General features: G+C 43.1%; 2 protein-coding genes across 4 annotated transcripts in view; one reads left to right on the top strand and one right to left on the bottom strand.

The window, feature by feature from the left end:
• The window catches only part of ANLN (anillin, actin binding protein), a 41,597-nt gene extending 41,222 nt beyond the window's left edge, over positions 1-375 (bottom strand). For 2 of the 3 annotated variants that reach the window (XM_088653946.1, XM_088653944.1), the window contains exon 1: positions 234-374. In XM_088653946.1, the coding sequence (XP_088510072.1) occupies positions 234-311 (78 nt within the window). In that variant the 5' untranslated portion in view covers positions 312-374. Of the gene's footprint in view, positions 1-233 lie in introns of all 3 variants that reach the window. The other variant, XM_088653945.1, reaches the window with a different exon arrangement.
• Positions 187-20,397, top strand: MATCAP2 (microtubule associated tyrosine carboxypeptidase 2). The gene is made up of 7 exons (XM_035128751.3): positions 187-322; positions 7,197-7,882; positions 12,431-12,574; positions 13,963-14,095; positions 15,725-16,030; positions 17,480-17,577; positions 18,745-20,397. Exons 1-7 carry the CDS (start codon positions 295-297, stop codon positions 18,904-18,906), a joined length of 1,557 nt encoding a protein of 518 aa, XP_034984642.3. The 5' UTR covers positions 187-294; the 3' UTR covers positions 18,907-20,397.
• The last annotated feature ends 6,795 nt before the right edge of the window (positions 20,398-27,192 follow it).

Raw genomic sequence — 27,192 nt, forward strand, 5'->3', positions numbered from 1 at the left:
TATAAAGCAGCAGCAGCGGCAAGAGGAAGGCAGGATGGCGGTTGGTGCTGGTGCTGCGCCATGGTGAAAGCCGCGGGGACGCACACAGCGCAAAAGGCGCGGGCACCCCTTTTTTTCGGTTTGCGCTTTCCCGCGGCGTCAGGATTTGCATTAAGCCAGTGCATCTAAGCAGAAGGGCTCGCCCGCCCGTGTTTGTCTAGCTGTGCATGCAGGAAGAGGCAGGGAGGACTTACGGTAGAAGTGCAAAGGAGCTCGGTTTGGGTTGCTGGGGAGACCCGAAGTGCTCTAGGGCGAATGATGCTCGAATCCATCCGTGTCACTGGTGAGTAACCACGCTCTTTTCTTTCCTTGCTCCTTTAACCCATCCAGTCCTTGCAGCTGCTGACATTCTTCCACCGCAGCAAGGCAGGGACTGTGCGCGCTCAGGATTTGCAGCCACGGAAAATGGAACTTGCATCCAGTCACAGATAGCATGCATTCTGCACCAGAGTACTTAAAACGTGAGGGTTGTCGCTTTAATGTGATGTAGCAAGTACACTTGGCCGTGGTTAAATAGATAGATTCTCTGTTTAGAACAAAACAGAGAATCTTCTGCTGCTCCAGAGAAGCGGACACGGAGCAATGGATTCAAACTACAAGAAAGAAGATTCCACCTAAACATTAGGAAGAACTTCCTGACAGTAAGAGCTGTTTGACAGTGGAATTTGCTGCCAAGAAGTGTGGTAGAGTCTCCTTCTTTGGAGGTCTTTAAGCAGAGGATTGACAGCCATATGTCAAGAATGCTTTGATGGTGTTTCCTGCTTGGCAGGGGGTTGGACTGGATGGCCCTTGTGGTCTCTTCCAACTCTATGATTCTATGAAATATATTTCCCCACCCTGAACAAAGAACAAAATACACAGGCTATGGAGTAAGATGACTTTTTGGGCAACTGATCTTTTGGTTTTGAACATGGCCTGCCTTTCTGGAAGGAGATGCCGTGATGAAAAATTGCTACTCCTGTATTTATGTGGCAGGTTTTTCAAGACTAATAATAAATATTTATGTACATTCATTTCACTCTTTTTCTAGCTTGGTTCGGCCAAAGTTTGTTTGTGTGTGTGTGTGTGTGTGTGTGTGTGTGTGTATCAGTAACAAATGAAGTGTAAAAGGACTTTATTTTCTGACCATTAGAATCAATTGTAGTGCTCTCATGGAATCTGTGGTGGGAGAAACTACATTTTACGGAGTTTCTTGAATGCTGATGGTGCTTACCATTCACTTTGGCATGCTATGCCTGTCCCTCCTTTGCAATACGGAAAGGAAAATTGATGAATGAAATGAAAAGTTCAGTAATATTGCAGATTTGTCTCTGAATCACGCTTTTGTATTCACCACTGATTATCAGGAGACCACACAAAATGTAAAGGATGAAAAAACACAACATAGATAGACAGAGACTGCTAGTTGATTTTAAAAAGTGCAGGCCGTAATGCTTTTTCTACAGAAAAGACTGTTGCTAGAGTAATTATGATAGAGCAATAATTGTATAAACCACAGCAGCATAGAGACTACAAGCTAATAATATAGCTACAATAATCTTTATTTATGATAACATGTTAATTATACACTTCTAGTGTTGTTGCTTTTGTTTCTTAAAAAAAAGATAGCCTCCCAAAGACTTGTTTCTGACGTTGGAAAAGCCTGCTCGAACAGGGACAGATGTAATAAGTTAATAGCGCACTTTGACAGGATGTCATTATGATAATTTCAATAATTCCTGAAGTGATTACATGTACAGGACGGCTTTGGGTTGGGAGTGTTACAAAAGCATAACAGTGTTGGAGATGCCAGTACCAGGGGTCTTAAATGGGGCTGATAAATACCAAAGATTCAAAGGGACAGATAACTCTAGACAATATTTAATTCAAAATTAATTTTGTCTGTGTCACAAATAGTTACTTATTTTCGCCTAATCTGCTGCAGCCTGCAGATTAGAAAAAAGCAATTTTCTAGCCTTCGTCATTTTGACAGCTTTGAGATATTTTTTTTATTTCAAAATCCAGTTTTCAAGGGGCCTTATGCCATCCATCCCTCTTCCCCCTTGTGGGGAACTGTACCTGAACCTTGCTTACCTTTGATCTCCTATCACAACAAACACTTCTTTGGGAAACAAATTGATTCGATTATGTAGTTCAGGTAAGCCATTCAAATAGAATGTGTATTAAAATCAACGTAACCTTGCTGACTTTTACATAATTTAGTTTGAACATAGTACGTATTCAAGCTTCCTTGACAGGCTACATGCACGCTATACCTTTAAAGTGCATTTGAAGCACATTTTCTCCCTGAATTTTTTTTGGGCACTGCAGCTTGTTAAGGGTTGGCGGGAACTGCACCCCTGTGAGTGGTAAAATACAGTACCCAGATTCTTTGAGGAGGACGTGTGTTCTCTGGCATGGCTGCAAGGATTTTGAGAGATTTTGCTTCTGTTTTTGCTGAACCACAGCATGTTGTGTCACAAACTGTGGTTAATCTTAACTATGGTTTGTTTAAACATGCCACATTGAAACCATGCATTAAGGAGACAGCTTGCTTCTGCTTTCATTAATCTTATCTATGGTTAATGAAACAAGCCAGCTTTATGAACCGGTTTGAAGTTGGTTTGTTTCCACTAAACATGGTTAAGAGCTAGCATAGTTTGTCTGGGTTTGAGTGGCATGGCAAGCTGCAGTTGATCTAAAAAAAGAAGCAAAAGTGCCTGCAGTCCTTGCAGCCACACTGGAGGAGGAGAGGAGACCACACACACTTCTTATTCACTGCAACTTGTCTTCATAATGCTTAACTGGTTTGTTGTGGGATGGGAAGGTATTTGGGGAAACCATTATTAAGAATCATTTATGCAGTCCCGTCAGTACACAGTGCTAAGCTAAGTAGATTCTAGCCCCAAGGACATGACACATTCTAAATTTAAACAGCAAGAGAAGCAAGGATAATACTGGGGAGAAGTGAGAGAGGCAAGAGTGCCCTTTAGCATGTGCAAAGTACACTTTACTCAACAGTCCATAACCACAGCTTTAATCACATACCTACCGTTAGGGAGAGGGGCTTTCATAAGTTAAGTAGGCATGTTCTGCATGCTGTAGGATTGTGGAGAAAGCCAATGTAGGCCTCATTTAAGCTATATTTTGAGCCATCATTCTTTCCCCGTCGGAGTTCCTTCCTTCCATTATAGTTTAAAATGGCTCTGTAGCATATACTGGTATTTCCATTTGAACATATCTTTCCACTTATTTTATGTCTTAAGGTGTTTCTTGAATAGCAGGACTCAATGGGAGAGTTTGGACAGCATGCATAACCATAGTTTAGTGTGACGTCGGGTGAGCCGCCATGAAGCTCTGGCTCCTCCTCTCCCTCTCTTTGACTCTGGCCACAGGCACCAGGAGGATTTGGGAAAGCACCGTTCATTGAGTCATCTGACCTGACAAATTCTGGCTACTGTTAACTATTAAACGAGACAACTTTGAATGTGGGTTATGAAGCTGGCTTGTTTTAGAAAAACAGAGTCAATATTAACCATGTTTTAGGGCTTGGATGAAATGCTAAACTGTGGTTAATGGCAAATGGAAGCAGACCCTTTGAAACACCTCTCAGCTGTGACTGGTGAGGGGAGAACATGTGAGCTGGGGCTTGTTCTCGTCACATTAGCTTAGAGTTCAATTCAAGCAAGATTTTCCTCCGCCAGTGGAAGTTGAGAAGTGGCTCTTACAGTGCAATCTTATGCATGTTTACTCAGAAGTAAGCAGGGTGGATAAAAATAAATTTTTTTAAAAAAAATATATTTAAAAAATTGGATTTTTTTTATTTAAATCGGATTTTTTTTAAATAAAATGCTTTTTGAGGAAAATATATTACCATCCAAAGGTTATTCCATCATGAAATAAAGATTAGTTTTTTTAATTATGTAGAATAAGGTTGTGTATGTTTAATTTTTTGGGTAAATAAATTCCATTAATCCATTCACAATGTCATGCTCTTCCAGAGGTTTTTGTAAGATTATTGGGCAGTTTCTCTGCCTACAAGATATTATCACAGATGCTTGGTTTACTTTTGCAGTTCTCAAAACTGAATTTGACTCAACAGAGATCACATGCCTCTTCTTCACAGCAAAAATGTTATAACATGAACTTCCATAGCTGCCAAGTTTTCCCTTTTCTCACGAGGAAGCCTATTCAGCATAAGGGAAAATCCCTGTAAAAAAGGGATAACTTGGCAGCTATGACATGAACAGAGTTGAGAAAAAGACCTTAATCCTATTCTTCTACAAACCTATGAATACAGAAACAACCCCTTCAGTGCTAAGTTTCAAGAAGTTCAGTGAATAGAATAGAAACAATATTTTTTCTGATTGTTTGGAGTGGATAGTATTTAAGTTTTTCATGTGTAGGCTGGGCTGACAGTCTAAGTTTCTATATATATATATAGTTTTTGTTTAGCCAAATTAGTTAACAAGCATGGATGTTTGTTTAAGCAAAATAACATATGCTGTTGTTATTGTTTCAGTTGAATAAATCTATTTAAATTGTTATTGTTAAGGTAATGATTATTTTTCTCCTTCCTAAGTACAACAGTAAAGTTGTCCAAATATGAATGATTAACCTATTAAACTGGGGATAAAAAACCTAATAGGAAAAGTTGTCATTCTAAAAATCTTCATCTACTTGCATATTAAAGTTATACCAGCAAGAATTAGTCTTTATGTAGAAAACTCTGATTTAAATCAAGCCTTACTGACTAGTGATTTAAATCGTGATTTAAATCAGTTTGATTTAAATCAAATCCACCTTGGAAGTAAGTCCATTGGACATTTTTGTTTTCAGGGAGGTGTGCAAAGGATTGTGCTATTAGTTCCCCAAAGGGTATTTTGACTGCATTGTTGTCAGGAGATTTTTCCTGATGATTGCTAGAATGGCAGTTTGTCAAGTCCTCTGGTACATGCCAAACCAAAACACTCTGGGTAAGCACTTTTGGGCTGACGCTGACAAAAATGACCAAATCAGACTTGAACTGTTATGCCCTGTGGTGCTTTGCCAAGCATAAAAGGGAATGTTTCTCAAATTACCCTTCAATCCAAACGAACACCACACGTCATCTTGCACATGATTGAATTTAGCACTTCTTATTCCACCTTTGCAGTGTTTACAGGAAACACGAACGTAAAATATTGCTCCCCCCGACTCTTCTGAGGTATTGTATATATATCATGCATTGCATACAACAGCATGGTATGCTGATCTTAATGCTCTTTGTGTTGGCGGCTTTGACAGCGCTTAAATGCAAGAATTTATGAGGGTAAAGTAATTACACTGAAGTCACAGGAATGGAAGCTTTCACGGTGTTTTGTGTTTGCTGGGAAAACAGAATCTACTACCAGAAATTTCATCCTCCCATTCTGTGAGGGTTTTGCTTTTGGGCAATGCATTCCATAATTTCGTCCACTGAGAGCAAAATAGGCAATTTCACTGGACCTCTTCTATAGCTAAATATGGGCCTAATCTAAAGAAGCATTTCTCAACTCTTCCTCCCTTCTTTGGATATACTCTGTGTTTCACCCACACACGCCAAAAGAGGATTGAGGCAGCTACGGTATCTACACAGCTGTAGAAGTGCCCTCCATCTGATCAACCCCAAGCATGGTTTCGTCTACAGGGTCCAGCTCAGGGCAAATAAATAGTTATGGAAGTTTAAAGCAAAAAAACAGCTGTGCGCAGCACAGAATAGCTCCCCACCGCCATTTCCTTTTCCTCTTCAATATCTAGAGCAGTTGCCTTTTAAAAATCTTTAGTAATGGGCAAGCAGATGGGTAAATGTATTCATGTGTATAATTATTATTATTTTTAATGTGGAGCTGAGGGATGGAGAACAATTTAGTCCTGAGTTAGCGCTGGATTCTGTGGCATGTAAGCATGGAATTTCCCTGTGGACCTGGGCTCTTCCTGTGGCTAAGAGACAAACAGGTCAGGAGTTTTCATCCATCAATCTTAGGACTGGAGTGGGCCAGTGGTTTTTCCAGAATCCACTACCTGTACACAACCACAGTGTTAAGCAATCTCTTTCCCATTTTTGAGCGGGGGGAGGGAGATGCCAGCTCTATTTTTGAAGTTTCAAGAATAGCCACAATCTGCTCAGCTATTTATTTTATCCAGCAAACACAAGAGGGGAAATTACTTGTGTACAATAGCTCTGGAGAAGCAGGAACAGCCAAATGACACTTGGGCCAAAAAGGGCAGGAGAGGAAGTCCTTCTCTCGCCCCCACTGAGAGGAAATGTTTAGCGCATAGCGTTCTTTCTGTGTAGAACCAAGAGGCAAATAAGGTGACAGTTTTATGACTGTTCCAATAAAGTGGATAGAACAATTTTCCTTTGCTTTCTCCCCCCCCCCCTTCATGTGGCTATGTAGAGATATTTGTGGCACGTTCAGGACACCCCATGTAATAGGGAAACATTTCCCAGCTTGAAGGCATTACATAGATAGATAGATAGATAGATAGATAGATAGATAGATAGATAGATAGATAGATTTAAGAACTGTAAGGTAAAGGTAAAGGGACCCCTAACCATTAGGTCCAGTCGTGACCGACTCTGGGGTTGCGCGCTCATCTCGCATTATTGGCCGAGGGAGCCGGCGTACAGCTCATGTGGCCAGCATGACAAAGCCGCTTCTGGCAAACCAGAGCAACACATGGAAACGCCGTTTACCTTCCCGCTATAGCGGTTCCTATTTATCTACTTGCATTTTGATGTGCTTTCGAACTGCTAGGTTGGCAGGAGCTGGGACCAAGCAACAGGAGCTCACCCCGTCACGGATTCGAACCGCCGATCTTCTGATCAGCAAGCCCTAGGCTCAGTGGTTTAGCCCACAGCGCCACCTGGGTCCCCCTTAAGAACTGTATTCAGTCTCAAAATGCTGGTTTTATTTACCACAGGTGAATTCAGCCTTTTGTTTATATGCAATGTATTCTTAACGATTGTGCATTGAGGTGCCACAATCCAAGCTCTGAGTTTTAGAGATATGTTTGTATCAGTAAGTATATATATATTAAGGTTGCCTTTGTGTGTTTCTGTGCCTGCATGTTCCTAGTTGCATAGAATCTGAAAACGTCCTTTTGGATTGGATTGGATTTTCCTAGCCCTTTTCTTTCTTCTTAATTTACTGCAGAAAAGCTTCACTGGCCAGAGCAGGAGCTCTCAAAGAAGACAGTCTTGAGTCTGGACCAACACAATTTCTTTCCTAAGAATGAAAGCAGCAGCATTTGGCGCCTGTCCCAGTCAGGAATCCTCAAGGACACATTCACCACAGGGACTAGCAGCTACAACGTCCTTCTGCAGAGCAAAGAGGAAAAAAAGCACCTTCTCCAAAAGCACCCATTGGCCCACCACAAGAGACACCGCAAGCCGGCAAAGCCCCCCAATGCTTTGCGGGGCAGCGAGCGCCAGAAGGTTAAGGCCCCACCCCCTTTGCCCAGGAGCGGGTGGTGCGGCCTCAGCCGGCAGCCCTCCCTCTTCATCACTAACCCAATCCCCAGCGGCATCAGGTTGGCACGCAGCATTTCCGTAACAGGGAGCAGCATTGGGTTGCCCAAGACCAAGGCGAAAAGGCATTCCTTCTCCAGCCTCACGAAGCCCAAGCCGTTGCAGAGATCCAAGAGCTATTTAAAAGAGGGGGATGCCTCTGGGCGGAAATTCTGTATCCTCACTGCCATCAAGCCTTCCAACGTGGAGAAGGAGAAGATGAAGTTCTTCAGGTCGGACTTCAGCTACAACCCGCAGTTTGAATATGCAAGCTCTGCATTGTCCAGCGTGATAGCAAAGCACAGCCAGGCATCCAGCACTTTTCTCAAGCAGGTAAAGGATGCTTTTCCCTTGGGTTTAGATCTCCTGCTTCTTAAACGTTTAACTTGCTTTGCACTCTTAACGTCACTCTGCCTTTTGCCCTCCACCACCACCTAAAGAATATCACCACCTTCCAGTTTCCATCATCCCTAACCACTGGCCATGCTGGTTGGAGCTGAGGGGAGGGCTGAGCTGCTCTATGCAGTCACCCAAAAGGCAAGAAGAATGTGACTCGTTCTTCAAATGTTGAGGAGACTTTCAGGAAACAGTCCCCTGCGGTTGTCTTTCCTCCCAAATGAGGAAAGGGAGCAAATCCAGGGTTTGGCCTCTTTTACCTCCCAGGCTGAGAAGGCGATGGTGGATTCCTATATTTCATCTTATTTTATTTATTCATGTTATTGGTTAGAGGGGAGAAAAAGAGAAATAAAAGGCAGTTTCAAAACAGGTTTTTTGGTATGATAATAATAATAATAATAATAATAATAATAATAATAATAATAATGTTGAATTGTTGTTGTTTAGTCGTGTCCGACTCTTCGTGATCCCATAATTATAATATAATAATAATAATAATAATATAATAATAATAATTTGTTGTTGTTGTTTAGTCGCTTAGTCGTGTCCGACTCTTCATGACCCCATGGACCAGAGCATGCCAGGCACTCCTGTCTTGCACTGCCTCCCGCAGTTTGGTCAGACTCATGTTCGTAGCTTCGAGAACACTGTCCAACCATCTCATCCTCTGTCGTCTCCCCTTCTTTCCCAACATCAGGGTCTTTTTCAGGGAGTCTTCTCTTCTCATGAGGTGGCCAAAGTAGTAGTAGTAGTAGTAGTAGTAGTAATAATAATAATGCTATAACATAATTATTGATAATGTAAGAAATCAGAGAAGGAAATTGTATGTTGATGACTGCCTGCCTGCAGTCAGAGTTAGTGGGTTAGCATGTATTGATTTTGTTGTTGTTTAATTAACTTTGGAGAGTTTTACATAATGCATTTAGGCAGCACACTGGCTTCTTTGCCCTTGACTTTGACTGAAATGTGGCAGGGACTGGTTAGTAAATAAGGTTGGGTCTGTGCAGATCAGTTATTGCGTAGCCACACATTTCAGAGGATAAACCCTGTTTTCCCCTCTTTTCCATTGTGATGCATCCCCATAAAGACATCCACATCTTCTTAGTTACAGTAGAAGCAGGTGGGTTTAGGATTTCAGCCTTCATACAAGAGCGTTGTTCTTGTTCCTGCAAAGGTGGGCTTCCTCATTTCAGTGGAGGGGATTGCTCCACAGACAAAGGTTTCAAGCTGCCTTCTGCACTGAGGTGGGTGAGGAAGACCTTGCAAGACTGACCTTGCAAGACTAAGGGCTGGAGAACCAGTGTCCATCCAGAATGCCAGCAAGGTGTATTGGTTAAGCGTGTGGGACTGGGATCTGGGAGACCAAGGTTTGAATCTTCAATCAGCCATGAAGCTCACTGAGTGACCTTGGACTAGTCACGGTCCCTCATCCTAACCAACCTCAATAGGTAATTGTGGGGATTAAATGAGGAAGGGGAGAACCATGTACATCACCTCGAGGTCCTTGGAGGGGAAAAAGGTGGGATGTAAATGCAATGAATAAATGAAATGTTGTCGCTGGACTCCAGTTCCCATCATCCCTGACCATTGGCCATGCTGGGTGGGGTAGATGGGAGTTGGAGTCCAACAACATCTGCCGGGCTGCAGACTCCCCACTCCTATTCCAAGGGCACATCCTATTCCATAGCCCACTGGTACCAAAGGATCTAGTTGCATAAAGTTAAGGCTGATATTGATGTCTCATCATCTACAGATGGATGTTTTCATTTTCACATGTGAGAAAAGTTAGGATTGTCCGAATGGGTGGTTCACGTGTAAAGGTAAGCCATGGTTTAGTGTTAGGAGGAGAAACCTCAGCAATTCCAAGAGAAACGTCAGGCACGAACAGTGCCTTTCTCATCCCATGAAGCTGAGAGGAGGACATCTCCCAAATTTGTTTCCAGTTTCCAGCTGGGTGTTAAATGGGGAGAAGGGGGAGAGTCAGGGCATTGATCTGCTGCTTTGCTGGAGACCTGTTGAGGCTCATCTGAGTAGCAGTAATCCATGGTTTAGCGTTGCATGCAAAAAACCATGTTAAGTTGGCAAAAGCATGATAGACAGCAATAAATATAAGATCCAACTAATCTGATTTTGCAGGAGCAAACCTATGTTCCCACTGACCAATTTCCTCTCCTATCCCCCCTTCAATAAGTGTCCCATATCCTGGATTCCTCAGTCAGCTTAAGTGCTCAGCAAGCCAAAGTTAAATCATGCAAACCTTTCCTAAAAGTTTTGCTTTAGGAATATTGGATGCGCTGCTTCCTTGTTTGTTTTCAGCAGAATACAGTGGGCGGTGGTATTTCTTTTTCTTTCTACTTCTTGCATGCTGCATAACAGAAGCCCAGTTTTTATGAAAATCTCAGTTTCACCAGAGAGGGATTTTCCAGATGACTGAAAACAGAGCTGGCTGCAATCCTATATTCACTTCCCTGCACGTAAATCCCATTGAGCCCAAAGGGATTTACTTCTCATTAATTAAACATAGGTAGGATTGCTCTGCAATTCAGTATTTTAACAATAAGGAAAAGAGCCCACCCACTGAAGATATCTGTTTCAGCAGATGTTTGCATAACCTGATGTTGTTCCCTCAGTGGTTTACTGGTTCAAATTCACATTGGCTCTAAGAGTTTTTGTTTATGCCAAACAATGGAGCGAGGAGAGGTCTTTTTTTAACCACAGGTGGGGTGTGGGCGTAGGGGATCTATATCTTCCCTTTTTCCATAAGCCCTCCTTTTCTCCCTGCTTGACAATGCAAGGAAGAAAAGGATTGTGCCGGAAGATGAAATATTAAAGGAAACAGTCTTATTTAAATGAAGCAATTAATTTTTCTCCCCAACAGAAACTGGATCTGTGCAATGAGTGATGGGTGTTCCAAATGTCTGTCAAAGTTCTAGGACGTTGTTAGGGAAACTTGAGAACGATCACGCTGAATTATTTAGGTGACACATTGCAAAGTACATTGCCCTCCTGCGTCACAACAGAGCACACACTTTCCTGCAAGTCTCTAGTAGATCACAGACATACAGTACATGTCGGAATCTGAAAACGGGTGGGAAATTGAGGAAATGGAAATCAAAATAGTATTCTTCTACTTGTGCTCATGTCCAGAAATTTAGCATGTAAGCATGGGAGGTGTTTGGTGTTCCTCTGCCTGTAAAGGCAGCCCTATTCCCCTCCGTGGGAGGGGACAATATTCTATGTAAGTCCTTTTGCAATTGCCGACCTGCCTCTTCTTTTGAAGTGAATTGTCCAAAGTCTTCATGTGCCCAAGTCTCCATGTGCATACTTGGGGCAGAGATGTTTTTAGGATAATGGGAGAAGCTGTCGTTTTTGTATTTGTTGTGAAATATCTATAAAAACTTATCTAAAGGGAACAATCTGATATTGTGCACATTGCCCGTGCATCGGTGTCCAGCACAGAAAGTGCAAGGGAGCGCTGGCACTGCTGCAGTGCAGGTGGCCAAGGGTGCCACTGTAGCTGCCTGTTGAGCAGGAGTCTCATGACATAAAGGGCCAGTAGGATTCTGCCCAGCTCTATGAAGCTGCCTAGGGCCTCAAGATGATCTGCCAGGGCTGGAGTCGGATGCAGGGCTCCATTGTCAGTGAAGTTAACTCTTTGTTCAAGGAAATGGCATACAAGTGAGCAACAATTCACAGCAGCCGCATAGCTGCCAAGTACCCCGTTTTCTCCGGGAAAACCCCGATTTTACTTACCTTTCCCCGGTGGTCCCCCGTATCACTTCGTCTCCCGTTTTTCTCCGTTATTTTCTCCTGCCGGCGGCCATTTTTTCCCTTTCCAATTTGCCCTTCTATGGGCACCAAAAATGGCCGCCGCCGGCTTCGAAAGTCGCATCTACACATGTCCGGAAGTGCATAGACGCGACTTCTGGTGTCGGCGGCGGCCTTTTTTGGTGCCCATAGATGGGCGGAGCGACACCGGAAGTTGCGTCGACGCACTTCCTGACATGCGTACAAGCGACTTTTGAAGCCGGCGGCGGCCATTTTTTGTTCCCATAGAAGGGCAAAGCAACACCGGAAGTTACGTCGACGCAACTTCCGGTGTCACACGGCTGCCGGTCCCGGATTCTGCAGTCTGGGACTTGAAAGGTAAGAGCAGGTCTTGCACCTATGGAGCAGAAGGTTCCTGTCTTCTTCCTTCTCTGACTCATCCTCTCCCAGATGTACTCCAAGCAGCCTTGCACCGTGTCTGTACACCTCTGGTTTTTGTTTTGCCCTCCTCATTATTCTGCACATTATTGGAGACGGGGGGGGGGGAGGTTTAGCTTATCACAGCAGGAGAGGGAAATTCCCTGGTTTCTTCAGCGGTCTCTTGAGCCGCCTCCTCTGCTTCAGCCTCAGAGTCTGAACTGCTCCCTCTTACCAGCTCTACCTGCTCGCTAAGCCCCTGATTTACAGCTTTTTGCTCTGCTTTTGTCTCTCGCGCAGGCCATCAAAATCATGGAACTGACTTTGCAAAAATATGGAAGCTACGAAAATTTTGAGCAAGCCACCGGAGGCAGCCTCCTGCCCAGAAGTCGTATCTGGAACCATGTCAGGAAATACATGATGAAAGAAGGTTGCCTGGGCGAGGTTGGATCACTTGTAACAGCATTTATCTATTGATCGATCTATTGATCTATCTATCTATTGACCAATCTATTGATCTATCTAATCAGGGCTCACCCATGCATGCCCCAGCCACATGCCCCAGGCTTATCCAAGTTAAGATAGCTGGGAACTTTTAGAAGAAAGGAGAGGAGCTTCCACTGCTGCCCAGCAGCATCTGTCACCTGAGGCATCTGCCTCGCTTTGCCTAACGCTAGGGCCAGGTCACGACACATTTCACCTGGACATCCCAATGGCAAAGGCCATGCCCGCAGGGAGAGAAATCTCACCCTTCCTGTAACTAAATTGGCTTTCTAGGCTTTCATTCATCCTGCTTTACTTCAGCTAAACCCAGCAGAAAAAATTTATAATCCATAAGAATTCACCAGTACTCATTGTTCTCAACAGAAATAGCACCTCTAGCACTATGTTTTCTGTATTCTTGGCTATTTCTCGCTGGATGCTCAGAGGCCGGGTGCCCGAACAGCCCCGGATGGGTCCAGCTCTGCCTGGGGCCTACATTGTGCAGTCTGTATTAGACATGGATGTGACGGGGTGCTGGACTAGCGAATCTTCACTGAACCTTTGCAACAGTCACTTCCTGTTGTATCTCCAGTCCATTGGCATTGCGTTGGGTGAATCGACATCTTCAACTTTTGGTTCACAATGACTCTATATATGTGGTGGTCTTGTAGTGAGGTTAAAGCTTACTGGGAAATGATAGATGATGAATTGAAAAAGATGTTTAAAATAACGTTTGTAAAAAAAAAAACCCAGAAGCTTTCCTTGTGGGAAATATAAGGACAGAACTACCCAAACTGTATAGAAATTTATTCATGTATGTGACTACAGTGGCAAGAATGTTACTTGCCCAAAAATGGAAAGAGGAAGAATTCCCAACAAAAGAAGAATGGATACAAAAACTTATGGAATATGCAGAAATGGTGAAACTTGCCGGAAAAATTAAAAATCAGGATAACAATTTTTTTAAATAAAAGAGTGGAAAATGTTTATTGAATATTTACAAACAAACTAAACAGATAAGAACATTGGCAGGATTTTTGTAATAACCTGACGTTTTATAAGAGTATATATTTAAAGTAGATGAATAAATGAGCAAATTAAGTTAATTTGGATATGCAGAAAATATTAAAAATAAATTTAAGGAACCATAGAAAGAGGGGGAAGGAAGTCAAGTTTTGAAATGTTAAAGTGATTGTAAAATTATTGAGATGTATAAAATTGAAAATCATAAATTAAAAAACCCCACAGTGACTCTATACAGAATTGGAAATGTGTTGCTAGAACTAGGAGTGCAAAACCTTTCGATTGTTTAAGGGTTTAATATTTCAAGCCTCTGCTTTTTTATGCAGATTGTGGTCCATCTCTCTGAAGACTTGCTTTCTCGAGCCTCGATGACCGTGGTGAACGGCCGCCCAACTCTTACCATCAATACTGCCACGGCACGTGAGCATTGGCTGGAAGGAATGTTGAGGCACGAAATAGGTACGCAAATAAGGGAAGCCATTGCGCAGATAAGTCATGCAAGTATGCCCATCTCTAGGCATTTGTTACGCGACTTGCTAAGCCAGATGCTGTTGAGAAGGGTGGTGATAGGTGAGGCCTTTCTTCACCAACAAGGAATGCCTGAATGGTTTAGATCCCAGTCACCTGACACAGGATGAGGGAGGTCTTCTGGTTTGGAAAACTGGAAGCTGTGGTTGCCATCCAAGGAGGAAGTTCCACCTGCAGATGTGGAGCTGACAAGGGATGGTGGAAACCATGGAGGTCAGGTCAACATAGAAGTAGCTTGCCGACTAAGTCCACCACAAGTCTAGACCAGGAGCCAGTCAGTACTGAGGGATCTTCTGATCAGTAGAGAAAGGTTTCTTAAGGATCTGGGTGAAGATGGTATATATAAAAAAATCACCTGGCTTCAATCCAACTGTTACCAGTGTGGCGAGAAAAAATGATTTCAGGAAACTGCTTCCCACACCACTGCATTAAATGATGTCTCTCTTTCCTTGTTCTGAATGGCATGCTTGTTCTGTAAAGCTCATTGGGCGACAGAGCATTTACTGAGGACGTGATTGGACAGGAAGAGAGCGCTTAACCCTTTGCCCACCTCCTGTCAAAATTTTAACCTCCCTTCCTTCAGCCAGGATCCAAAACTGGAAGTGTCAGTGACCTAAAAGAAATACTGAGTGGTTTGCAGGGGGAAGTTGGAGCCAAGCAAATACTCACGCTGTCACATGGGTTCTCCTGCGGCTATATTTGGATTACCTCAGTAAATGTAGAGCTGGGGTCCTCCTTTTGCCAAGGCAACGTAAATGTGCCCTTAACCAATGGGTGCAACCCACCAAATGAAACTCTAGCACAATTCTTACTGAAATGAACTTGAGTTCCAGAGGCAGAATGCTTGTCCACAGTAAAAATAACTTGCAATTGTCATCTCTCACTGTTTTGAGAAATTCTGAACTGGAGGCTAAATTTGGTTATGCTTGGTTTTTTTGGGGTGTTTTATTTTTTGGCCATGGTGTTGTTGTTTAGTTGTTTAGTCGTGTCCGACTCTTCGTGACCCCATGGACCAGAGCACGCCAGGCACTCCTGTCTTCCACTGCCTCCCGCAGTTTGGTCAGACTCATGTTGGTGGCTTCGAGAACATGAAGTAGCTGCCATGGTTGTTGTTGTTTGTTGTTTAGTCGTTTAGTCGTGTCCGACTTCGTGACCCCATGGACCATAGCACGCCAGGCACTCCTGTCTTGCACTGCCTCCCGCAGTTTGGTCAAACTCATGTTCATAGCTTCAAGAACACTGTCCAACCATCTTGTCCTCTGTCGTCCCCTTCTCCTAGTGCCCTCAATCTTTCCCAACATCAGCGTCTTTTCCAAGGATCCTTCTCTTCTCATGAGGTGGACAAAGTATTGGAGCCTCAGCTTCACAATCTGTCCTTCCAGTGAGCACTCAGGGCTGATTTCCTTCAGAATGGATAGGTTTGATCTTCTTGCAGTCCATGGGACTCTCAAGAGTCTCCTCCAGCACCATAATTCAGCTGCCATGGTAGCAGTTTGCATATTTGTGGCTAACATCCTGGCAATGCCTGCATGATTGTGCAGTTGTCTGTATGCTTTACAGGAACTCATTATCTGAGAGGCATCAATAACAACAGCCAGCCGTGGAGCACCTGGAATGGGCGAAGGAAACATGGCCTCAAACCCATCAACCCCACAGAGGAAGGTCTGGCAAGTATCCACAGTGTTCTCTTTCGGAAAGATCCCTTCCTGTGGAGGGCTGCACTTCTATATTACACGGTCTACCAAGCAAGCCAAATGTCCTTCCAAGAGCTCTTTCAGGACATTGGGAAGTTTGTCACAGATCCCAATACTAGGTGGGACTATTGTGTTCGAGCCAAGAGAGGCTGGACCGATACTTCTATTCCAGGTAAGTCTCTCCCCCCCCCTTTGGTTTGAATGTTTTCTTTGAAGCTGTGGTTCTTTAAAAAGGCTCCCTGACAGCTCAAGAAACACGAGTTCAGGCTAGGCAAGAAATTGTTCTTCCGTGTCTTTAAAAACGGGAGTCATAAAAAGGTAAAAGTAGAAGGGATCTTTGTTGGGAATGAGATATAGGTACAAAAATGATGCAAATTATTCAAAATAAAGCTTTGTTAAGTACAGTATGAAGATGATTCTGTCAAGATGTTTGGACTTCATACCACCATTTTGACCTGTAATAGTCATGCACAGATTGCTGCCCCAAAGGTCACAGAAGGAGGTGGCTCACTCTTTGAACCATTTATGAGGAAATAAAGAGGATTAGACTTCTGCATGCGTGTATACCTGCATCGTGTCATAGCTAGTGATATTAAATGTTTATGCTAGGAGCAGCAGCAAATTTTAGGTCTGGCATGCTCCCCTTATTTCCTTCAGTAGAATTAAGGTGGGTTATATCTTAAACCGGAGCTTTCCAAATTTTTCATGTTGGTGACACACTTTTTAGACACTCATCATTTCGCAACGCAGTAATTCAGTTTTACTAGCAAACCGGCAGGCTGCTCGCTCCCTTTCCAGCCCTGGGAGGAGCGCGGGGATCGTTTGAGTGACACACCAACACACTGAAGCCAACACACTTCACGTGTTGCAACACACAGTTTGGAAAACTCTGTCTTAAACATTTTATTTAGCTGAGGCATGGGTTGATCTATTAATCTCCTCTAATAATAATAATAATAATAATTTTTATACCCCGCCCTCCCCAGTCAAAACCGGGCTCAGGGCGGCTAACACCAATAAAATTACAATGAAACATAAAAAGCAATTAATTAAAATACAGATTAAAATACAATATTAAAATTTAAAATGCAGCCTCATTTTAAGTAGTCCATAAATCCAAGCCATGGGGGAGGAAAACACAGGGGTCAGACTAAGTCCAGCCCAAAGTCCAGACGGAACAGCTCTGTCTTGCAGGCCCTGCGGAAAGATGACAAATCCCGCAGGGCCCTGGTCTTCTGTGAAAGCGTTCCACCAAGTTGGGGCCAATACTGAAAAGGCCCTGGCCCTAGTAGAGGCCAATCTAGCCACCTTATGGCTCGGGATCTCCAGAGTATTGTTGTTTGTGGACCTTCAGCCTAACTGAAGCATATTTACTCAGATGTAATTCCCACCAAGTTCAATGAGACTTAATATGTTTAGGATTGCAGTCTTACAAGCTTGTGTGTGCTTTGTCAGAAGCAAAGCCTGTTGAGTTCAAAGGGACTTGTTCCTGATATATGTATGTGTGTGTGTGTGTGTGTGTGTTTGTGTAAATATACAAGGATGATTGTCATTTGTGCATTGCTAAATCTTTTGCTTTTTCCTAAAATTGGGCTCGCCACCATGAATCCAATTATTTTAGGTTGCTTCAGTAAAGATCAGGTCTACTTGGATGGCATCCTCCGGATTCTGAGATACCGACATACCATCGATTTCTGCTTGCTGACTGCTCTAGGAAAGGTGGGTGAAATTGCTGGGTGGAACACTGATCTATAATAGATCCATCATGAATCGTAGATTTTCCCTGCCAACAGTATACTCTTGAAGATTTGAGAAGATTGAAGTGCAAGTGGGAGAGGTACAAGCCGGTTTATAAGCCTGGGGTGGATTTACGTCCATTGGAAAGAAGTGGGTTGGATTCCTTCTAGCCCAGCATCTTGGTCTCTCGGGCTGATAGCAGGCCTGGCCATACCTAAGTTGGCATAAAGTTCTCCCACTTTGCATGGTGTGACGAAATTGAAAATGTTCTGTTGTATTTTTCTTTTGCAACCGACCATGAGGGGAGGGGCGGCTGAGCATTTGAATAGAATGGGCAGCCATTTTGTCAGTTGAGAAGGGTGCTTGAGAGCGGGAGTGTGAGGGTGGTTGAAAAGAAGGTCTGTGAGAGTAGATTTAGGTTAGGTATTTGTGAGGTTATCCATTAATATGATTAACAAAGATGTTACCACTGAAACTAAGCTTGTTCACAAGAAACCTTGATGCAACCATTACGAACTTAAGCAAATAAATTTCCATCGTTAAAGTGCCAGTCATAAAGTCGTCTGTGTTATTTTCCAGCAAAGGTACATGAAACTCATTTGTGTGGACACTCTTTAAAAAAGACAAAACTTCCTTCAATAGTGGCATGGTTAGTTTGTGTCTTCGAGGTGCACTAAAGGGGCGAAATAGGCAGACAGACCCAGGGTGTCACAAAGTTACCTCAGGGGAGAGGCAAGCTTTTACAGTAGGGGATTTCCAGTGGTTGAACCCCTTACACTGAGGACACAAGGGATATTCTCGTTTATAGCCCAGAGTTTAAAAGGGTCACGTTTAGGCTGGAAGAGGACTCTCTTTTATTTTTGAAAACCCACGAGTGCTAGAGGGTTTAAAGAAAGGCTAGGGGGATAAGTGGGAGGTTTGATTTACCTCAGAAATCCCTGTTAGTGCTTTTAATAATTGAGAGGTCAAAGTTATAAGACGAAAGGAAGGGACCTTCGTCGCACATGGTATCTGCCTTTCCAAGGTTTTCTTCCTGCGCTTTCAGTTTAGCGCTAAAGTGGCGAACTAGGGGGTACGAGGTGGCACTGAGTCCACGTTTGGAGAACTAGATGCTTGCGCTGCATTGAACCCTCTTTTTCTAATATCTAGGTCTCCTATGAGGATGTGGATCGCCTGAAGGATTTAGGAACGATTGAAAACATGAGGGTGCCACACTTCTTGCAAGACCACGCAAGGTACATGGAACACCTGGAGAAGATCATAGAAGTCAACGAGCTGTCTGACATGGAGCTTAAACTTCTTCTGCCCTAAACCGCCACTCTTTTTTTTTGCTTGCCACCCACGTCATTCATACCAGATTGGAACGCAGTGAGTCCTGACTCACAGAAGTGGAGTAACAAACCTTATTTTTTATGCCTGGCAAAAAAATCTCTATTCTTTAAATCTGCTTCTCTGGTGGTGGTAGGTTTTTTTTAAGGAGGTAAAATGCACAGGTGCAGTCCAGAAGTTGTTTACTTTCAAAGGGGGGGAGGGGAAATGCTCCTTTCCCACCCTATTCTCAAGGTATATGAAAGATTTTGTAAATTTTTGAGATTAAATTATAGCTGGAGGAATTCACGGATTAAATTATAGCTGGAAACATCCTTTATGAAATCCTTTGTGTAGATTCTTTCTACAGGCTTTTGAATGATTTCTTTTCCAGCATATTGCTGTTTGCATCATAATACTTAAATGTTTTAGAATGTTGCATTTTCTAATTTGTTGACCCCATTCACTTGTTGGTTGGTTTCCGGGTCGTGCAGTATTATAGCTAAGCAGTTTTCTAAGGGTTAAGTAATTTGCATATACGTACACTTTACTATGCCAACTGTTCTTTGAACTCATCTTCCATGTTTCCAGCATCTTCTGCTGGAGAAATATACATGCAATGTGCATTTCTCAGTTCTAATATTGAAAAGTTGACTACATTTCCCTGTTAGGCGCCATTAATGTGTTAGTGAAGATTCTTCACGAATGATCCCCTAATAAAGGTGCTTTTAGTAGTGGCGTTGGCCTCTTCCCACCCTGATTCTGTGTCAAAACTGACACATCGTGACTCCCAGTGTGTTGTTGTTTCTGAGGACCAGTGCCTACCTACAATGTGATCTGACTTTCAAGGCTCAAGGAAATCTGTGCTTCTTAGCTTTGGCAATTGGAAGACTGCCTCGGAAAACCAGGACACTGACAGGCAGCCTGGCTCCATGTGGTGCAACTCTGGCCATAGTTTATAATCTTTAATCTGCATGCATACCCTTCAAAGGTCTGGTTGGAATCTGTTGGAACGTTCCAAAAGTAGGTGGTGCAAAGATTAGGTTATGGTGAAAGTTCACAGGGCAGTTGCAATAGTATGGTCCTGTTGACGTCGATGAATTCCGCCCCCCGCCCCCCAATATGCATTTCAATAATGGTGAGCGTGCATCAAAGGAAAATAGGGAAGGAGATTGTTTGGATTTGGATTTGCTTACAGTAAGATGCAGGTATCACAGATCATTATAATTCTGCGGAGCAAAATATCCATTTTCTGTATTGCGAAAATGCTTCATTAGCCATTAATCCATATAGGAAATGTGCAGACATATAAAGACATGTAATTCATGGCCCTTATATGTATAATGCTTTTCTCAAGACAGATATAACTTCATCGGCAGTGGCACAACCTTCCTTAGTAACTAGGTTTCTACCTGCCAGGCACAATTACTGGTTTCGTCAGTTTAGCCCCCAACTCCACCTATTCTGCCTCTACACCAGCACTCCCTTACCCTTTTTTAAAAAATAACTGGCTCCTTTCCATTGATTCCTGACCATTATATTGCCCTTTAGTAAGTCCTGCCTCTGTGAAGCTCATTGTGTGCTTAAACACACCCTGCTGGAGACAAGCACCCTCCGTCAGCAAGAGGGATCAGCACATCTAAGCCAGTGTTTCCCAACCTTGTGCCTCCAGATGTTTTGGGACTACAACTCCCATCATCCCTAGCTAGCAAGACCAGTGGTCAGGAATGATGGGAGTTGTAGTCCCAAAACATCTGGAGGCACAAGGTTGGGAAACACTGATCTAAGCAAGCAGTTTTCTGTTCATGGTGCTGATGCTGGATGGAGGCATGTCCTCATGTAGAACCAACAGCTGTTTATATGCATGGTTACAGCTGGAGTGGGGGGGGGGAGAGAAGCAACAGAAGTGCTCAGGACATGTCAGAAGCATTTTGGTGCTCAGGACCCCATCTACAAGCACCATAAAGGCAGAACACATTTCTCTTGTGCATGTCCAGATCGCTGAACTACCACAATGCCGTTTTTGTTTCTAAAAAAAAGAGGTTTTCAAAATGTGAAGAACCCCAGAGGAATACACTAGGATAGACTCTCCAAATCTTCTTTCCACTCTTCTGCAGAGTTGCTTGCATTTTTTTTTAAAAGAGAGAGAGCCTGGAACTCATTGAGGCAATAATGGCATAACCACCCACCATGAATTCAAGCACTACGAAGAGCACTCCTGTTTTAAAGTTATAAAAATTGTTTTGTAATCTTATAGCCTGTCATTAAAATCTCATTTATCATGGGCAATGGAAAAAAATTGATTATTTTCCAGTAATATAATATACATTGAGCTAGATGCCTGGACGTAGTATTCTGCAATGGGGTGATGAAGTACAATTTTTAACCAAAATATTTTACAAAACATGGACCAAGAACACATACGACAGCCTCAATTTTCTCTTGTTAATGCAGTTTCTGTCTTTCATTGAATTCAAGAGACTCCTGTTGCTGTAAGTGCATCGAACTCTCATACAGACGGTTTTGTTTTGAACAGATTCCTATTCCCCACAGATGTCAGCTTTCATATTGTCTGCGTAAATCAGCTCCATAACTTAGTGGATGTCGCATGGCTATACGATTAACACAGTTAACACATCAGCAGCCTTATACATGTATTAATCAAAGGAACAGAGCTTAAAGCAGCTTAGTATAAACCTCCACATCAGTATTTACTGGGGTTTTTTTAATAGCCATGTGGGCAATAGGTTGCAGGATATTGTACCAGAAGTTACTACAGCACAGATTTTTAGTAACTCCATAGTATGCTGGGGTAACAACTTGAATGATAACATGTTTAGCACATTAGGAGTTTGTATACTCCTACCTCCTTGGATGTTTACCAAATATGTTGATGTATAATTTTCGTACAAAAGCCTTTAGCTATATTCCTTTGTCTTGAGAAGATTGCTGAGTACTGTAAATAGCCGCAAGTGTAATTATCTGTATTTCAACCAGCACACTGGTTCCTGTGTACTATTTGTATCTACCTGAACCTTCGCTACACGAAGTGGATTCACACATTCATGTGCTGTACCTGATCGGTGGTATTTTCTGTAGCATAGTTGCTGTTAACTTTATTTATATACTTCCCCTCATATATTAAAAAATCAAAAGCTGTTTACAATAATTAATTGCACACGTGGCAATCTGTTGCCTCATAAGACAAACAGAATAACTGTAGTGCATAAAGATACAAACCCTGTATTCTGTCAATGCAGTCATCCTATTTGCAGTCGATAGCGGGCCTTACCAAAAATTGCTAGTGCCATTTAAATGCTAACTATTCACTTCGCATTATTCCTAACGTATTACGATAGTTCAGTGCAAGTCACAGTTCTTGAAGTCAGCAAATCACTTGGCCCCCCCCCCAAAAAAACCCCCACCTCAGGCGATTTCTTTTCAGCACCAATGTTGTTATATAAAGTGTTGTAGATTTGTAACGGTGCTTTTGTAAACCTTTTGGGATTTTTAAAAATTGTGACAACCTGTTTTCAAGTTCCAAAATAAATAAGGGTTGTATTGTATGTGTATGGGTTGCACCAGAAAGTCTCGTGCTGTTTATTTATAATTGACAATAAATCTTTGTTATTAGATATGTAGCTCCTCTAAAATTTAATGGGGGGAAACTTCAAAGTTTCAATAAAGAGAGCAATTATACCTGCGTCTTATTGGTGGAGAAACCTTATACTGCTAACTCAATGGCAAGTTCCTCTAATTCTCCATACTCTTTACCAACAACAGCTGCCCTGTCATTTCTGGTTCATTCAAACATACAAATATATCTCAGGAGCAAGTTCATTTCAGGCCAGCTTAGTGCTTTGGTCCACTGGGAGGCTATTGATAGATAAAAAATTAAATGAGTCTTAAGAAGGCTGATCGCCGAAGAATTGATGCTTTTGAATTATGGTGCTGGAGGAGACTCTTGAGAGTCCCATGGACTGCAAGAAGATCAAACCTATCCATTCTTAAGGAAATCAGCCATGAGTGCTCACTGGAAGGACAGATCGTGAAGCTGAGGCTCCAGTCCTTTGGCCACCTCATGAGAAGAGAAGACTCCCTGGAAAAGACCCTGATGTTGGGAAAGATTGAGGGCACTAGGAGAACGGGACGACTGAGGATGAGATGGCTGGACAGTGTTCTCGAAGCTACCAACATGAGTCTGACCAAACTGCGGGAGGCAGTGGAAGACAGGAGTGCCTGGCATGCTAGATCGTTTCCCGTGTGCAGTGGCATCAGGGAAATTTGCTCTCCTGTGGGAGTGCAACCTCCCCCAATGCCGCCGCACGGGGAAACGACGCAGGGAACGCCTGCCCCATGCAGCAGCATCAGGGGAAGTTTCGCTCCCGCTAACGAGCTGGCTTGCGGCGTGCTTCTCCCCCCCCCCACGCAGCTATGGGCAGGAAACACCCCCAGATCGCTCCCGGCTTGCGGCATCGGGGGAAGCCGTGCTACCGGCAACGAGCTGGCTGGCGGCGCACCGCTTCTCCCCCCCCCATGCCACTATTTGTGTATTGGACGACCCCAGTTTTTGGACGTGATTTTTGAGTCAAAAAACCCTCGTCCAATACACGGAAAAATGTGGTATTTTACGCCAAGCTATGCTGGTGGCCAAAATAAGTGTTTTACAAGGCTCTCTTTTATGCCTCTGAACCATGGGTGGGCAAACTAAAGCCCAGGGGCCGGATCCGGCCCAATCGCCTTCTCAATCCGGCCTGCGGGATGGTCCAGGAATCAGCATGTTTTCACATGAGTAGAATGTGTCCTTTTATTAAAAATGCATCTCTGGGTTATTGGTGGGGCATAGGAATTTATTCATATCCCCCCCAAAAAAATATAGTCCGGCCCCCCACAAGTTTGAAGGACAGTGGACCGGCCCCCTGCTGAAAAAGTTTGCTGCCCCCTGCTCTGAACCATCTCGTTTTACCTTTTTAATCCAGAGGTGAACACATCAAAGCACCATCTAGTAGACATAACCTTCATGCCCCAAGACACCTCTGCCTTTCAGAGTTCTGGGAGGCACCGAAACTCTCAGATAAGGCTGTTACTGGACTGACGCGTGGTTAGTGCCTAACAGATTGTTAGTTTATTTATCTAGAGAATCACACAGATAAATGACATAATCCAGTTGAATTGTATCCGTCGATCAAGCTGTGATGGCTGGATACCCTGAAATAAATAAGTTAGCTGAATGCCAAAAAGATTCTTTCTATTAGATCCGTTACTAAAAAGTAGACAGTGCTCATGACTCTCAAATAGTTAACACAAAGTACAGTGGTGCCTCGCTTAACGAATGCCCTGCTTAACGAAATTTCCGCTTAACGAAAGGATTTTTCGAGCGGAGGTTGCCTCGCTAGACGAATTCGTTTTATGAAAAATTCGTCTAGCGAACCGCGGTTTCCCATAGGAATGCATTGAAATTCAATTAATGCGTTCCTATGGGGGGGAAAAAATTCAATGCATTCCTATGGGATTCGCTAGACGAATTTTTTGTTATAAGAAAAGACCCGTGGAACGAATTAAATTCGTCTAGCGAGGCACCACTGTATATGGATTTAAATCACTTTAGACCTTTTGAGTCACAGTCCTAGGGCCGGCGTGTAGCTGCATGCTTTGTGGATTTATCTGATAGATAAGATACTTCCTGATGAAAGATAAACATAAAAGACTTAAACCTAAACCATACACCAGTGGTACCAATACATTATTTACCACACCTTACCGCTGTTTCAGGAACAGACTGGAAAGAGAAGTTGCTGAATTGGAACTCATTACCAAGCTTAAAACCATGGAGCCACCTGGGATGAACAAAGACATTGGATTCTTATCTCATTATGCATGATCAAGCTTTCTTTAGCGCCTCAGCCCTTGCTTTCCCCCCGCAGGACCAATTGCAGTCATCAGCAGTCGTTAACAGCCATCTACAGGTTTACCACTCCTATCAGCTCATCACCCATTCCCACCCACCCCCACCCCCACCCTCTGAATATACATAAGGGTCTGACTTCTGTTTCCAGTGTATCTGAAGAAGTGTGCATGCACACGAAAGCTCATACCAAAATAAAAACTTAGTTGGTCTTTAAGGTGCTACTGAAGGAATTTTTTTATTTTGTTTCGGCTCAGACCAACACGGCTACCTACCTGTAACTACACCTTACCACTGTTAGACATGGAAGTTTCACCTTCCAAGCCAGGAGTTCACAACCCTACCGCCGTGAGGCAAGGCACTTTTTTTTCTTTGGAAGTTTTTGGAAGGGCAATTGCGTAAGAAAAACAGAAAACTACAGCAGGGCAGCTTGAGCATCAGGCCAGTATCTCAGCCATTGACCTTCCTCAGGCATAGGCAAACTTGGCCCTCCAGATGTTTTGAGACTACAATTCCCATCACCCCTGACCACTGGTCTTGTTAGCTAGGGATGATGGGAGTTGTAGTCCCAAAACATCTGGAGGGCCGAGTTTGCCTATGCCTGATCTACCTTAAAAGAGCTCAGTCTTTATGCTTCTTCATACACTTCATACACTGGTGTTGACGAACTATCACAGGAGAATATACATGCAGAATTCATCAGTGAAAAGATGCCAGAAGGATATCGTGAGCTGTGGTCTAAACTACTGAGCCTCTTGGGCTTGCCGATTGGAAGGTCGGCGGTTTGAATCCCTGCGACGGAGTGAGCTCCCATTGCTCTGTCCCAGCTTCTGCCAGCCTAGCAGTTTGAAAGCACACCACACCAAAAGTGCAAGTAGATAAATAGGTACCGTTGTGGCGGGAAGGTAAATGGTGTTTCCATGCGCTCTGGTTTCCGTCGTGGTGTTCTGTTGCGCCAGAAGCAGTATAGTCATGCTGGCCATATGGCCCAGAAAGCTGTCTGTGGACAAACGCTGGCTCCTTTGGCCTGAAAAACGAAATGAGCACCACACCCCATAGTCGCCTTTGACTGGACTTAACCGTCCAGGGGTCCTTTACCTTTACCTTAGTAATTTAGGAAGGAAAGTCTCTCATATGTCTCCAAGTTACTTTGCTAGAAAAGCTTCCATTTTACCAAAATGGAAAAATCTTACCTTGGTGTATGGGTTTAACAGGGAGTTATTAGTCTGCAGATCTAAACACAAGGCTGTATTCTGCTCATGGGTTTTTACTTTTTCAAATTACAGTTTTAACAGCTACTCCTTACAGACCATTTTTGCATACCTGCCACTGATGGACATCTGAAGTGCATGCCTATCCAAAATATATTTAGTTACAGTGGAACCTCGGTTTACGAACACCTCAGTTTACGAATTTTTGGTTTACGAACGCCGCGGACCCATCTGGAACGGATTAATTCACTTTCCATTACTTTCAATGGGAAAGTTCGCTTCAGTTTATGAACGCTTCAGTTTATGAACAGACTTCTGGAACCAATTGTGTTCATAAACCGAGGTACCACTGTATTTTGCTTTTAAAGTTTCAGCTATGTTTCTAGAAAAGCAGTGATATTCAGTGAAGTGAAATATAAAGTCAGAAGAACATTTCAGTAACACACAGTAAAAACCATAGTGCAAATAGATATTTTCAAACAAGTCTTCACTTGCTTCCTATAATAAACAGATCTGGAACGGCTCTGGTGAGCTTGATTAGGAAAGAAACTTCAGAGGGCTGAGATCATGCTAGAGAACAATCAGGACCATTTTTACCATCAGTAAAACATGCTGTAGAAGAACCAAAGACCAAAGTTTCCAATGTGAAATTTAGGGAAACTCTGGAGTTCAAATAAGTGAAGCTTCTCCCAAATAGGCTCTTTCTATTAGCCCATTTTAATCTTGTGTTTATAAACTATGTTTATGGAAGACAATTTTACTCGACTACGAGTGACTACAGGAATAATTCTGGACTAGTATATTTATGCAGAGATTGATGCAGGTATTTTTCAAATGTTGTAGTTTCAGCTATATAAAATACAGCTTGCAGATGAGAATATATGAGGTAGCTCTCATGAAAGCATAAGTTCATTGGTGAAAGTTTATCCTTTTCCTTACAATGCCATACACGCTCCGGAGCAGACATCCCCAAACTCGGCCCTCCAGATGTTTTGGGACTACAACTCCCATCATCCCTGGCTAACAGGACCACTGGTCAGGGATGATAGGAATTTTAGTCCCAAAACATCTGGAGGGCCGAATTTGGGGGTGCCTGCTCGGGGGGGGGGGCCTTGACTGGATAGATAATAGTAATTCAGGTTTCAGTTCCGCATGTAGAAACTGAAAAGTTTT

The sequence above is a fragment of the Zootoca vivipara genome, chromosome 11 (assembly GCF_965207765.1).
Source record: "Zootoca vivipara chromosome 11, rZooViv2.hap1.1, whole genome shotgun sequence".
NCBI lineage: Eukaryota > Metazoa > Chordata > Lepidosauria > Squamata > Lacertidae > Zootoca > Zootoca vivipara.